The sequence below is a fragment of the Petaurus breviceps genome, unplaced genomic scaffold (assembly GCF_028583685.1).
Source record: "Petaurus breviceps papuanus isolate PSGF00001 unplaced genomic scaffold, PetGlider_PUasm1.0 90035, whole genome shotgun sequence".
Lineage (NCBI taxonomy): Eukaryota > Metazoa > Chordata > Mammalia > Diprotodontia > Petauridae > Petaurus > Petaurus breviceps.
The window spans coordinates 648,927-661,827 of NW_027187165.1; the positions used below are offsets into that span (position 1 = coordinate 648,927).

At 43.3% G+C, this 12,901-nt stretch overlaps 1 protein-coding gene across 4 annotated transcripts in view; it reads right to left on the minus strand.

The window, feature by feature from the left end:
- The window catches only part of LOC138176631 (protocadherin alpha-C2), a 140,963-nt gene that overhangs the window by 50,034 nt on the left and 78,028 nt on the right, over positions 1-12,901 (minus strand). Inside the window, exon 1 of one of the 4 annotated variants that reach the window (XM_069107414.1) lies at positions 1,364-4,249. The exons of 2 other annotated variants lie outside the window; for them this stretch is intronic. In XM_069107414.1, the coding sequence (XP_068963515.1) occupies positions 1,364-3,916 (2,553 nt within the window). In that variant the 5' untranslated portion in view covers positions 3,917-4,249. Of the gene's footprint in view, positions 1-1,363; positions 4,250-12,901 lie in introns of those variants that run through there. One more of the 4 variants, XM_069107412.1, reaches the window with a different exon arrangement.

Here is a 12,901-nt window from a genome sequence, read left to right on the forward strand (position 1 = left end):
TTGGGGGAGAGGAAATAATAAAAAGTCCCTTTCCCTCCACACCTTTTCTGAACTTAAACCTGGCTTCACATTTCCCACTCTGTTCTCCCTGAGTTCATACCTCCCCAGTTTCACCAGATAGTGATGGATTCCCATGTAGTCCACTATGTCCCCCTTCTATCATCCTTCCCACCCCATCCTCTCCTCTTTACATCAGGGCTACTGAATGAATTGGGATAGAATGAAAAGGATAGGATAGAAAGTGAGAAAGGAGGTAACAATTTCTAATCTGTTTTAATAATATAATTAAAATAAAATTAATTTCACACACATAGATCACAGATTTAGAGCCAGAAGGGACCTTAGAGATAATCTACTCCAAATTCATCCTTTAATAAATGTGGAAACTGAGGCCCAGCATTCTTAGGTGATCACACAAGTAGCAAATGGCAAAAGTTATGATTTAAGCTAGGTCCTCTGACTCCAGAATCAAGTAATTGGGACAGTTCTTTCCAATATACCTAGTCTGGGTGCCAGGGATAGCAGAGCATGAAAGAAGATAAAAGGACAGAGATAAAGAGGTAAAAGACAAAAGGTCATTTCAATATGATGTCAAAATATTAAAATCCATCCCAACCTGAGATTAAGAGGAGGCTGGAGGGGAGTGGGGGGGGGGGGAGGGAGTCTCACTCTATATGACATTGGTACCCAGGAGCTAGATTTCCAATAAAACCATGAACCCCTATTGCACTGTTACTTTAGTTACTGAAAATATGATTGGAAATTTTTCAATGGACAGCCTATATAAACAAAATGAGTCTGCACAGATCAACACTATAGCCCCAAAGCTCACAATATGAGGAAGCTTTTTCATAATAAAAGAAAATTCTTAGTGTGAATGACACAGCATAGACTATTTTTCCTTGGAGCTGCTAATAAATAACTTCTTGTTTTTACAACTATAAAGAATAACCCAGATTTTTTTTTCATTCCTTTGCCAAAGCTCTCTCTCCATAATTAATAGTTTTTGTTGTTTTTTTTTAAACCACATCTATTTCTCAATAATTTTTGGAACAGGCCCTAGTACAGCTGGAAGGAAAACTAAATGTGGACAAATTAGTGATCAATCCACTGTCTGCAATAATAAAGGAATGGACTTTTATAAAATTGCAGTTCTGTAGAGAGAGACAGAAGGATGGACAGAGTCAGAGACAGAAACAGACACAGAGAGAGCTGAGCAAATGGACTCTGGATTCCAAACAGTTACAGGAAACTTGGGCTAGTGAGAGATGCCCACAGGAAATTCCAACATGAATAATATTGCATGAAATCCAGAGAACCAGAATCTGGCCAGAATTCCTGGCCACCACCCTTACAGCCTCACCTCATTGGGAGTAGTGGACTCATTTTTAAGAATGATCAGGTTCTGTGCACTCTGCCCACTTTGACCAGTCAGATGTCTGCTGTCAGTCACCACTGCCTGTGGCCCAGGGCCAGTCTGGGCCCCTGTGTTGTAAAACATGAATGTGTCGCTTCCTGAGCCTGCTGTCAGACAGGCCTTATAGCAATAGGTCTTAGTGAGGGAGCCATTCCCCCGCACCTCAATGAAGTGAGGCTGAACTTTCAAACCATGTGGGATCCTTGCATCAATGTTGTTGTTAGCTTGTTTGTAGAGTTCTGCAGGACACCTTTCCCTGACTCCACAGAAGCCCCCACAGCATGAGGTGCCATATGCAGTGTAATGATAGCATTTGATAATAGTCAAAACAATGATTGTCAAAAGGAATATAAATGAAACTGTGCTCAGTGCAATAATGAGATAAAGTGTAATCTCCGAATATGTCCGAGTATTCTTAACATGTCTTCTGGTGTCAGGGAGTATTTTTGAAACCCTGTCCACTACAGCAACTGTAATAAGCACTGAGGCAGACAGGGATGGCTGTCCATTGTCCCTGACCAGAACTGTCAGATTGAAAGTGGACATATTCTCATCACCCACTTTCCGGGTAGTCCTTATTTCTCCTGTGTGGAGCTCCACTTTGAAAAGGTCAGGGTCAGAGGCCTGGGCTAAGTAGTAGAAGAGCCAAGCATTTTGCCCTGAGTCTGAGTCCATGGCTATTACCTTGGTGACCAAGTAGCCAGCTGAAGCTGTTCGAGGAACCATCTCCATGGCCATTGATGAATTGGTTGAGGTAGGGTACAAGATGTGTGGAGCATGGTCATTGGCGTCCACTACATATATATTGGCAGTGACTGTACTGCTCAGTGGAGGACTCCCCTTGTCCCGGGCCTCCACAATCACATCAAACTCCCGCAACTTCTCATAATCAAAGGAGCTGACTGCATAGATGTTACCAGTTACTTCATTTATGGATACATAGGAGGTGACTGGCAGCCCTTGGATTTCCTTCTCTAAAAGGGAATAGGTTACCTCAGCATTCTGGTTGGCATCTAGGTCTGTGGCTTGCACGGTGCAGAGCAGCGCCCCTGGCACATTGTTTTCAGGGACATAGACTGAGTATGCAGCTTCCTGGAAACGTGGAGGGTTGTCATTGATGTCAGAAATCTCCACCCGAATAGTCTGTTGGGAAGTAAGCTGAGGAGTCCCTGCATCCGTGGCTGTCAATGTGATGTTGTAAGCAGCCACTCTCTCCCTGTCTAGTGGACCACTCACCTCCAAGGAGTAGGAGTTCCCCAGCCCATTGAGTCGAAAAGGCAGAGAAGCTGGGAGGCTGAGGCTTACCCTCTGGTTGGAGCCAGAGTCCTGGTCATTGACACTCATAAAGGCGACCACTGTGCTAGGCATGGCATCCTCAGACACCGGACTATACACATCACTGACCACCACCTCAGGGGCATTGTCATTCACATCCACGATGTCCACCAGTACCTTGCAGTGACCGGCCATGGGCACAGGACCTCGGTCAGTGGCCTGCACATAGATCTGATAGGAAGAGGCTTCTTCATAGTCTAGGGCCCCACTCACTCTTACCTCTCCAGTCAGTGGGTTGATGCTGAAGAGTTGCCTCTCCCTTTCAGAAGTGTAGCTGCTAAAGGAATAAACCAGTTCGCCATTGGAGCCCTCGTCCGGGTCCGACGCATTCAACTTCACCACCAGGGTTCCCGGGGGCGAATCCTCCCTCAACTGAAGACGATAAGTAGATTGGTCAAAGGCGGGAGAGTTGTCATTGGTGTCCAAGACATTCACGACTATCTGTGCTGTGCCCGAGCGTGGCGGACTGCCCCCGTCCACGGCTGTGAGGACCAGGCGATGCAAACTGGTCTGCTCTCTGTCTAGGCCCTTGCGCAGCACCAACTCCAACACCTTACTGTTCTCCTGAAGGGGCTTGAGGTCCAGGGCGAAATGCTCGTTGGGGCTGAGTTGATAGCTCTGCACCGAGTTGGTCCCCACGTCCGGGTCCTGCGCGCTCTCGATATGGAAGCGCGTTCCCGGAGCAACCGACTCACTCACCTCCAGCTGGTAGTCCGGCCGCGGAAAGCGAGGCGAGTTGTCATTGATGTCCAGCACCTCCACCTCGACCGCACTCACTGCCACAGGGCTGTGGGCCAACACCTCCAAGTGGAGCAGGCAGCGGGGCCGCTGCTCGCAAAGTGCCTCTCGGTCCATGCGCTCGTTGACGAAGAGCTTGCCACTCGTCAAGTCCAGTTCCAGGTATCGCGGGCTCGGTGCGCCCAGGTGGTTAATGCGCAGGCACCCCGGCCCCAGGCGCCGCAGCTCTAGCCCCAGGGCACTGGCCAAGTTTCCTACCAACGAGCCGGGCTCCTGCTCTTCTGGCACTGAGTAGCGCAACGGGGAGGCCTCCGGGCCGGGCAGCAGCATCGCCAGCAACAGCAATAGCAGCACCGGGGACTGGAGCACCAGGAGCAGCGGGAGCCCCGCAGCCTCCGAGCCACGCCGAGGACCCTCAGGCTCCATAGCCGCCAGCCGCCAGGGCAGCCGCGGAGCCCCGCTACTCAAGCAAAGGCTGTTTTCAGCCCCGACCCCGCCTCCGCCTCCGCTCCCTTCGCCACCGGCTCCTCCGGGATTCTTACATTAGCAGACATCTCCGGCCGTTTCCAGTGCCGCACGCCGCCGCCGCCGCCGCCCCTGCTATGGTATCCGGGCCTCTCCACCGGCACTGCCGCCCCACACCCCGGCCCCGCCCGCGCTGCTTGGGGCCTCTCGGCAGCTCCAGCCCAACCTTGCAGTGCCTGGCCGTGGCTCAGCTTCCTGCCGCTGCCGCTGCCGCTCCGGGGGGAGGGAAGATGAAGGAATAGGAGCCGAGGGGGAGGAGCGCTGAGTGGTCTCAGAACGAATTCAACACCGAGGCGGTGGACAGCGACCTCGAGCCGCCCCGCCCAGCCCTCAGCACCGACAGTACCCAGGCTCTCTTCTTTCCCCTACCCAACCAGCTCGAAAACAAATGAAATATAAATAGAACATAATTGGAAAAGAACCACTCCCTTTGTTCCCGTCTCACCCCCACCCTATGGCATCTCTCCCCCCCCCCCACCTCCGACACCCAAGACTTTTCTCAGAGGCCTAAAGGGTTTTTTCAAGGGATGATTTCCGTGGCTGGGGGGGGGGGGGAAGAGGGGAAAGGAGAAGAGTGGAGGTAGGGTAGGAAGAGATGGAAAACACCGCCCAAAATGGACAATTAAACTGGACTCCGGGCAACAGCACATAGCTTGAAAGATAGGGAGCTGGACCCGAATCTGGAAAGACCTGGATTCAAGTACCACCTCCGGCGAGTACTGATTGTGAACCTAGGCGAGTCATTAACCTCTCAGGGCTCTAGGCAACTTCTCTAAGACTAAGTTGCAGACCAGGTACCAGCGAAATAACACGTCCAAGTCTCACTGGCAGAGCCTTAGAATAAGTCTCCAAATATAATTTATAAAAATTCAGCACTGAAGCAAGTCTTCATTAAAAACTGTAACTTAGGTAACACATTTAGTAAGCTGTACAAATGTCTGCAATTACTATCATGCAAAGGGCCTAGTAATCTGTATTAGGAAAACTCTCTGGAATGGTTGGTACAACAAGGTGAATCTTTCTGCTGACCTTTCCTGGAAAGACTCCCAAACACTGCACAATAGTTTGCATCTGTGAGAAGGAGGAAGAAATAGAATACAGCAGAAAGTATGTAGGTATATGACTACACATGATAGATAGATATATAAGTGTAAACATATATGGAGGGAGGGAAGGAAAAAGGGCAAGAGAGAGAGAGAGAGAGAGAGAGAGAGAGAGAGAGAGAGAGAGAGAGAGAGCTGAATCTCATTTCCACATCACCAACTGCCTGATGGAATCTGGCATCTATTTAAATAGTTGATGCCTTTTCCTTTCAGAGGTGTAGCTGCTAAAGGAGTTAGGAGTACACCAGTTCATTATTGGAGCTCTCAATCTTCCAATACTAAACTCAATATCTTCCTTACTAAATCTTCCCCTTCTCCCAACTTCTCTTTCTCTAAATGCCACCATCGAGTCACCCAGGCTCAAAGTATCAGTCATATCTTATTCTTTTCTCTTTCTAACCCTCCACATCTAACCAGATGCTAATTCTTGTCAATTCTACCCCCAGAATATCCCTCACACCCATCCTTTTATTTTGACTCTAGCTGCTAACCACCTTAGTTCAGGTCTCACCTCTGTCCTTGGGACTATGTCAATGGTCTTCTAATTTGTATGATCTCCTTCATTATCTCCTCTACAAGCCATCTTCCACAGAACTTTCATGATGATCTTGCTAAGGTATAGTTCTGTCCATTTCAACTCTCTTCCCAAAGCTTTCAGTGGTTCCCTGTTGCCAAAAGGCTTTAAGAATTTTTACAATCTGGTCCCAATCTACATTTCCAAGTTTATTTCACTTATACATTCCAGTCAAGATGGACAACTATTCAATTTCATTCAGTTCCGTTGACAAAACTCTTTTTCCCCAAGTTTTGTTCTTCCCCACAGGCAGTCTTTCAAACCTGGAATATATTTCTTACTCACCTTCACCTTTCAGAATCACACCCTCCTGCCCCCCCCTTCTTTAAAATCTCAGTTCAAGTATGGGATGTCCTCCAAGAAGACTTTTCTGATCTCCTCAACTAAAATGGTTTCTTTTTCTCCCAGTAAAATGTGAGCTTCTTGGGGAATCATAGGATCATAGATTTGGAGCTAGAAAGGTAGGAAAGGGAAGTGAAGGGAATAATCATTTTATAGCTCCTACTCTGTGCCAAGCAGCATGCTAAATGCTTTATAAATATTCTCTTGTAATTCTCATAATAACCCTGTAAGGAAGATGTTGTAATTATCCATATTTAACAGTTGAGGAAACTGAGGCTAAGTGATTCTCTCAGAGTCACACAGCTAGTAAGTATCTGAGGCTGAATTTGAATATAGATCTTCCTGATTCCAGGGCCAGTGCTCTATCCATGACACAAACTAGCTGCCACAAAGTGTTTTTCCCCCATATTCCTATAATCTAGCACAGTGCTTTTAACATACTAAGTATATAGTAAATTTTGAACTAAATTGACCTCTAAGAGATGTTTTAAGAGCCTATGAAATCATCACCACAAGAGTACCACTTACTTAGCCTAGTCAACTACTTATTCATTTATTTATATGTTTATATTTCACAGACAGAAAATATTCACCCTCCTGGTTCCCATGACTGATTCTCACATTCCTTAGAGTTTAGAGATTTCTGTTGTCATTTCTCTATCTCTGTTTCACATTGCTTCCTCTCTATAATTGTTCCAGTCCTTCTATCTATACTGCAGATACAGCCTTATTTCCACCCCACTCTTCTATCTCAGAATAATTATGAGTCATTATCTTTTGTTTAGAGTTTTTTTATTCTGCTTTTTCACTCTCCCCTCCATTTCCTGATAGCCTCTTGCTACTTTGTCTTCCTTAGCAGAGATTCCTTTGCCCTGGGGAACTTTTCCTTGCTAAGGCAGAACATGAAACAAGAAAACTACAAGATGCTCTACCATAATGCTCTACCCTGCTTATGTTAGAGGAAACTGGGAAGGCCTGGAGTGTGGAAATCCAGAGTCACAAGATTTTGTACTCTGGACTTGTTGTTCAGTTGTTTTTCAGTCATGTCCTACTCTTAATAACCCCATTTGGGGTGTTCTTGGCATAGATTCTGGAGTAGTTTGCCATTTCCTTCTCCAGCTAATTTTACAGATGAGGAAATGGAATCAACAGGGTTAAGTGATTTGCCTGGGGTCATATAGCTAGTGAGTGTCTGAGGTTAGATTTGAACTCAGCAAGATGAGTCTTCCTGACTCCAGTTCCACCATTTTATCCACTATGCCACCTAGTTGCCTGTGTTCTGGATTAGTGCCCCATAACCTATAATGCTTTCTTTTCCTCTTTCTTCCATTGTGTTCCTTTTCTCCATTCCAACAATTCAGTTCCAGACAATCCTTCTGCCTGTCTTTTATCATTGTATATTTTTCTCCCGGTCTTTACTTCCCTCAAGGGTACCAAGGTAGAGAGTCACATTTATTCTATACTTTTCTTTAGCACTCCTGATCCCCCCTCTTCATCAATCCTCCCTGAACTCCTCCCTGTTTGTCGCCTCCCCCCCCCCACACACACACACACATTTGCTTCATCCACTGTTGCTCTGTTTGAACTCAAATTGCCCTGGGCTTTCAACTATACTAATGTGGACCTGGCCTATGAACTCATACATTTGTTTCTGAAAACAAATGACATGTAAATGGAGTGCAGTTATAAACTGTCAGGGAGAAAACAACCTTTACTTTCACCTCATTGTCTCTCCCCTGCTGCTCCCCCTTCTTAGATGTGGCAATCTCTGTGTGGTAACTCAAAGGTCTGGCTTTGATCATTTCTGACTTTGTTTAGTAGATAAGTCTCTTTGAGGTGGGGTGATTTTTTTTTCTGAATGTTCATGGGAGTCAGAGTCCTTTCTGGGGCCCAGAATGTGCTTTCACAGGACATAAACTAGATTGTCCACCTCTAATCTATCAAGATTAAAAGCCTCAACCTGATGTTTAGTGTCCCAGTGATTTTGAGGGTACTTAAAGCTGAGGTCTTTGGTAACACATTAGACATTTCCAAGAGGAATGTGACATAAAGAACTAACCTGCCTGCCATCTCACTCCACATTGATTTCTCTCCAAGCACCTTCCTCCAAAACCAACCTTTCAAGCAGGTGGTTAAGGAGCAGAGTCTTTACCCCCAAATATCAAGCTTGATCTCTTTATTACCAGCACAGCTTTATTCCTTTTAGCTTTAAATTTTTCCTATTAAATACAAATAACTCTTAGGCTATGTTAAGCTTTATCAGATGACCATTAGTGTCTCAAAAAGAATGTTGAACTTGGAATCAGACAACCTGGTTCAGACCAAGAGTTCCTGATACCAGGTCTTGAATTCTCTCTACCACACAGTATCACCACTACATGAGCTGCATGACTCTAGGCAAATCACTTAACCTTTCTTATCCTCAATGCCTCAAGTAATTTTAAAAGTAGGGATCATTTTTTGTACCACCTGTTCCACTGGGTTATGATGAGACAAGCAAAAGAATTGTGAATCATTATTGCTGTTATTAACATCCAACTCAGAATAATATCCTTTGGGAATGTAATGGACACCAATGGAGGCATGACAGACAAGCTCAGAGAGAAAGATAAGTGGACACCAAATTTAAGTCTCCTCCTCCCCTCATTTCACAACTTTACCTAGAACTGACCTTAATCTTTGAGTTTGTGTCATCAATGGTGAGGTAGGGAGAAGAGTGGAGGGTGGGAATATTTTTATAGGATTTCTCAGAAGGTCTTTGCCATACTAAAGGGAACAAAAATTGGCCAGTTGGAAGGGAGAGGGGTATTTTTATTTTACTTTAGCAATACTACATATGGTATGCCAATTCCCATCTTTATTTTAGTTTATGCTGCTCCAAGACATAGAAAGTGCCCTTTCCTGTTCCATTTTTCCAACATCCTTTATGAACTTCAAAACCCACACAAAGGTCCCTCTCCTCTGATTCTTTCCCTTTTTAGAACTTAGAGTAGTAGTTGTATCAGCAGTTCATATTGATATCACATCCTGTTTTGCAAAATGCTTTCCTTATAACTGCTCCCCTTCCAATCTACCCTTCCAGGCTAACTAACTAACCCTTCAGTGTCTTTTTTTGGCTGTAAACCCAAGCCTTTCTGTAAGGCCTGAAAGACAGCCCTTTCCCTAATGGCTTCCTTACCATCTTCAATTCATCACTGAATCATAGTTTATTTTGAGTTATATAGTTTATAACAAAAATAAAATTCATGTGTATCTACAAAAATTTGAGGCTCCTAACTGACTGAGGAAAGTGGCCCAATAAAGAAGGACATGTTTCACTCCCATTCTGGCCTATAAAGTAAACTCTGGAACAGCATCTCCCAGCAAACAATCTTTTTGTTCCCTAATTATGTTTGTAAAACACATCCACTGTGAGGTCAACAGTCATACTGGCAATATTAATCAGAGCAGAGCAGAAAAAAAGGCAACAAGGAAAACACAGAAGCTCTGTGACCACCCTATCATTCATTTCAGTTTTGCCTCCTCCATATTGAGCCATTACAATGCATTTTCATTTGCCAGCAAACTTGCCCTCCACCCCTTTAAAATAAAGAACAGGAATTTGGAGTCTATTGTGACCACTAGGCAATGGTGCAATGTTCATGAGTTGAGTCAGGATTTGGCCTAATCCTTGTGGAAATACTAGCTAAATTTCATTTAAATTAGGTGTTGCTCTGTGATTTAGATTCACATGCTACCCATTTCAAAGAAAAAATCAATGTTTTTCCTGTGATTGATGAAGGCCAGGCCAACTAAATTATCCTCAAATTATCAGATCCCCTTGCCCTTTAACCATACCACAGTAGGGCTGCTTCTGTAAGCATAACATCCAGGGAGTGGGTGAGTAGAAGAGAACATACTGTAGGTATAGCAGAGTGAATTTTTCTGTAACACTCAGATTTTCACCTTTAAAGATTAGTTTTTGGAGAATGGTCCTCTAATCTTCTAGTTTTATGTAGCTAACAACCACCAGCATTTAAATCTCACCTAAGCTGTACATGGTGGAGAAAGAAATGGCAAACTACTACATTATCTTTGCCAAGAAAACCCCAAATGGAATCACAAAGAGTCAGACACAACTGAAAACAATTCAACAACAACAAAAGCTTTATGTGGAGAAACTATATCCCAGAGCATCTATTTGAACTGTATCCAGACTTCCTATCATGGATTTGGAATAGTAGCTGTCCCTGTGTTAGAAGCCTCTCCCTTTTGGAGAGTTAGATGAATGTGGATGGCATATGAACTCCATTATTACCACGGTTAATCAAGAGCTGTCTAAATTTAAGAGATAAAATGAAGTTTTTACTTCAACTCTGCTAGTACTCTTTCTGATTATAATCATGTGTGCACTTATATAAGTCATTTACATATACATATATTTATACTTTCATGTGTGAGAGTTTGGACTAGTGGATAAAGAACTAACCTCAGAGGCAGGAAGATCTGAATTCAAGTCCCATCCCTTCCACACACTGGCTGAGGGAATATGACCAAATTGCTTTAACCACACACTGTCCCCAGGTAATTCCCTAAAACTATAAATTTTCAGAGAAGGGACAGGTTTGCAGTGGTAAAGGAATTTCCTCGCCAAAGAAATCATATGTCTAGTCATGTGGAAATGTGTGTGTATATACGTGTACATACACACATATCACATGTCCCTGACATCAACACGTAGATGCATGAGGGAATATAAATTTTAAAAAAATTTTTTATCTAGATCATTAGTATTAAAAAAAAATACAAAGTCACAACTTTATTTTCTTCCAGTAAATTGGGAGTACTATTTATCTTCAAGGGATTTCTCTGAATAGAGCTTAAATGGGGAGGAAGAGAGAAAGGAAGTATGTTGATTCTCCCTAACTTTCACCCATACTTACCTCTTCTGGAATGGGCTGGGCTAACTTGTGGGCAACTGTTGCATTCTCTTTTCCATTTAAGCTACTAGACTTGTGCTTTGCTGCAAGGAACCCCATAGAAAATACTGGCAAAACTTGTTTCTTCCTCTAGCAGGAATAGCTATTCAATGTTTTTGAAGTTGCCTCATTAGTGGGGTCACTACTGAGATATGCAGGGTTTCTTGATGGTAATCACAAGTAGGGAAATCACAGGTTCTAGCACTTTCTGAACTTAACTGCCAAAGCCAGTATGACTACCTGCTCAGCAAGGAGCTCATAGGTACATAGGCACTGTAGGAAAACAACAGTGGGTTTTCATGACTGTTAAGAATCCCACATCTGCCCTGGGGGGAGGAGGCAGGGAAGAAAGAAAAAGTTTCCCCATAGTTTTCTAATCCCTGAAATTCTACAATTAGAGACTCATTCTTTTAGCTTAATAAAGTTTCTTCCTCTATTTAAATGCAGATACTTCTAAAGAATGTAATAGTAAACCTTATCAGTTATGTCAGCCTAGATAAGAATGAAATTATTGACTCCTTTCCTGACATTAGGTTTGAATGGCAGGGACAATATGATGGTATTGGGTATCTTGAGGGGGCACCACCAAGTTCAGAGGAAAGGGAGCAAAGTTGGGGTAATTGAAACCCAGCTCCACTGACTTCGCAATTTTGACCTGGACTAGTAATACAAGACAGAATCCAAAAAATCATAAACACTGCTTTTAGTGGAACAGGATTCCATTCCACCAATAACGGTAGGCATTATGGAATTGATTCTGTCCACTTAAAAGCATCAAGGATCAGCCTGACCAAAACCATTGGGATAAGCCCCCCACCCCCATCTCGCACTGTACCACTTTTAACAATATGTGCAATCATCTATAGTAAGACTTTAAAATGTTCTACAGTTTTAGAAGCACAATCCAAAATTTTAGCACAGAAAAAGGCAGAAAAATATCACAAGAACAATGATACACATGACATAAATGAAAGCCTGGTCACCAAACACAAGAGACAAGCTATTTCTTTAGCCAAGATGAATTTATGTACATTGGAATAACAGGATCTCAGAGCTGGAAGGAACCTTAAAAAGCATCCTAGCTCAACCTTTCATTTCATAATTGGGGAAAAAAATAAGCCCTGAGTTTGAATCAATTTGCCCAAGCATAGGCAGCTTATATTTAAGATATATGACAGAAGCAAAACTAGAACCTGGATATCCTCATGTACACATTTTCTTTCCCCTGTGCCATGCCTCCTGGGGAGAACTGTGCAGAACCTTTATGTTGCTAGATCATAAAAGGAAATGATTTACTATGACTAGATAGGATTCCAAGAAATGAGCATTCTGTGTCTCAAAATAATACAGTCACACAATTTTGTGCTGACCACATAGTGCTGATATAAAACCGATTAGCAGATGAAGCATCCCTGAAGTGGGTTAAAATACATATAAATGTCAGAGAAGGTTTTGATAAATCACTTCTCACATTGAGATAAAAAGGGTAATAATAGTTGTTGATGATGAGCAGCAATGGTATTACCAACAAATCTTGTATTCACTGACTCCAGACAAGATTTTTACTTAAGGTTTCCATTAACCTAACAAGAAATGATGAAAAGCTATTCATTGGTACAAGTAGAACACACTAATCTAAAACATGCCATGTTGAGATGCTTCCATTCCCACCTGTGGCACATACTGGACACCAGCAATTTTTCAGGAACATATTGTTATCATAACCTTTATGTTAATCCCAGACTTTTAAAAGATTATGTTATATGGAAAAGGCAGTGAGTTGGATCCTTCAATATTCTGGATGTTTTATAGTCTGGTTGAAAACTGACCACTACCTCTTAATGGCTTCCTGTTTACAAGGTAAGATCAAGGTCTGATGCAAGATACCAGACAATTTAAGGAAAACACA